The sequence below is a fragment of the Etheostoma cragini genome, chromosome 12 (assembly GCF_013103735.1).
Source record: "Etheostoma cragini isolate CJK2018 chromosome 12, CSU_Ecrag_1.0, whole genome shotgun sequence".
Classification (NCBI taxonomy): Eukaryota; Metazoa; Chordata; class Actinopteri; order Perciformes; family Percidae; genus Etheostoma; species Etheostoma cragini.
The window spans coordinates 118,141-120,445 of NC_048418.1; the positions used below are offsets into that span (position 1 = coordinate 118,141).

At 52.1% G+C, this 2,305-nt stretch overlaps 1 protein-coding gene across 1 annotated transcript; it reads right to left on the minus strand.

The window, feature by feature from the left end:
* Nucleotides 1–37: 37 nt before the first annotated feature.
* On the minus strand, nt 38–2,249 carry LOC117954299 (kelch-like protein 18). Its single transcript, XM_034887997.1, has 6 exons — nt 2,149–2,249; nt 1,602–1,800; nt 1,001–1,161; nt 661–797; nt 341–563; nt 38–261 (listed from the first exon to the last, which is right to left on the minus strand). The coding sequence occupies exons 2-6, from the start codon at nt 1,752–1,754 to the stop codon at nt 144–146; spliced, it is 792 nt and encodes a 263-aa protein (XP_034743888.1). The 5' UTR covers nt 1,755–1,800; nt 2,149–2,249; the 3' UTR covers nt 38–143.
* Nucleotides 2,250–2,305: the final 56 nt, after the last annotated feature.

The following is a 2,305-nucleotide window of genomic DNA, read 5'->3' on the forward strand; positions in this document are numbered from 1 at the left end:
GTGATTATTTACATGGAGTCTGGTGGGTTTGGTGATGGTGATTTCTGTTTCATGTTAAACTAAAAGGATCTTACTCTATTACTAAAAGGTATATCCCTGTAGGGATCCATCCCATAATGTTGCCAGACATTAAATAGTGGTTGCTATGTAACCCACCGGTCCGTTTCCGGGGAGTAACTCTCCACTGAGTTCAGAGACGACTTCCCATCGTAGCCGCCGCACACGTAGATGTGTCCGTCAATCACAACCGTTCCCATGGCACTGAGGACGACAACACGTTATTACAACAGACTGGCAGACAGACAGGGAGACAGACAGACAGGCCGGCAGGTGTACTGACCTGCGCTGGGTGTTCATGCTGGACACCCGCGTCCAGCTGTCCGTCTCCGGGTTGTAGACCTCCACCGTGCTGAGCCGTGATTGGCCGTCGTATCCTCCGATGGCGTACAGCAGCCCGTTGACCACGGCCACGCCCACTCTGCTGCGGGCCGTCCTCATTGGCTGACAGCGCTCCCAGAAGTTCCCGATTGGATCAAACACTTCTACCACATTTAAAGAGTCACCTGGAGACAGAAACCAATCAGACGTCTGCAGGGACATCACAACACCTGGAGACAGACAGACAGACAGACAGACAGAGAGACAGACAGACAGGTGTACCTGAGCTGTTGAGCCCCCCAACAGCGTAGATGAGTCCCGTGATGCTCGTGCAGCATCTCTGTCTGGTCTTAAAGGCCGGGAGGTGAGGACGCCGCTCCGGCATCAGGTGGAAGTCTTTGGCTTCGTCAACCAGATCCCTGACAAGAGTCAGGAGACAGGACACAAGAGACAGGAGTCAGGAGACAGGACACAAGAGTCAGGAGACAGGACACAAGAGACAGGGCAGAGTCAGGCAGTGGGTCTTGCACTCTGGAAGGACAGATTGCCCGTCTGTCCTTCCACATGAGGACAGAGACACAGCAACTGTCTCCACCTGAGGGACATTTGATGATCGTCTTACCTGCATTTGTGGCAGCAGCGGACGAGTTCGTCCGTCTGGACGCGGTCCGACAGGAATTGAGGACGACACAAAGGGAGACGGATCTTTGACAGCAGCTCGGGCAGCAGCGCCTCCCTCACGTCTCGGTCATGGTGGACCCAGGCCAGGACCGCCTCGAACACCTGGACAGGTAGCACACACATATTTAACACACCTTTACCGGTAACACACATATATAACACACCTGGACAGGTAACACACATATATAACACACCTGGACAGGTAACACACATATATAACACACCTGGACAGGTAACACACATATATAACACACCTGTACCGGTAACACACATATATAACACACACATATATATAACACACCTGGACAGGTAACACACATATACCACACCTGGACAGGTAACATACATATAACACACCTGGACAGGTAACACACATATATAACACACCAGGACAGGTAACACAAATATAACACACCTGTACAGGTAACACATATATAATACACCTGGACAGGTAACACTCATACAACACACCTGGATAGGTAACACACATACTACAGACAGCTTTTCATGATCCTGGCCAGGTGTGTCTCCAGGTGTCTCACCTGTTCCTCGGCTTTGATGTTGAGCTCGTCACAGCCGACCAGCTCCAGCAGCTCGTCCGTCCTCAGAGACAGAAACTCTTCGGAGACGCAGACGTCCAGGAAGTGCTGGTGCAGGAAGCTGCTCGCTGAGTCATACAGGGTCGTACACATCATGGTCTCAGCAAACTGACGCACCCCCAGGCAGTTCTTAGGGTGGAGCCTGGGACAGACAGACAGGTTAGAGACAGACAGGTTAGAGACAGAAAGGTTAGAGACATAGAGGTTAGAGACAGAGAGGTTAGAGAGAGACAGGTTAGAGACAGACAGGTTAGAGACAGACAGGTTAGAGACAGAGAGGTTAGGGACAGACAGGTTAGAGACAGACAGGTTAGAGAGACGGGTTCGAGAGAGATAGGTTCGAAAAAGAGACAGGTTAGAGACACTGAGTGTGTGCGGTGCGTTCACTGACCTCTCCAGCAGGAAGGAGCATAGTGAGCGTGTAAGGGTGCGTTCACTGACCTCTCCCGCAGGAAGGAGTGTACTGATTGTGTGCGGTGCGTTCACTGACCTCTCCTGCAGGAAGGAGCGTAGTGAGCGTTTAAGGGTGCGTTCACTGACCTCTCCTGCAGGAAGGAGCGTACTGAGTGTGTGCGGTGCGTTCACTGACCTCTCCTGCAGGAAGGAGCGTACTGAGCGTGTACAGAGCATGCTGGTGTGGTGCGTTC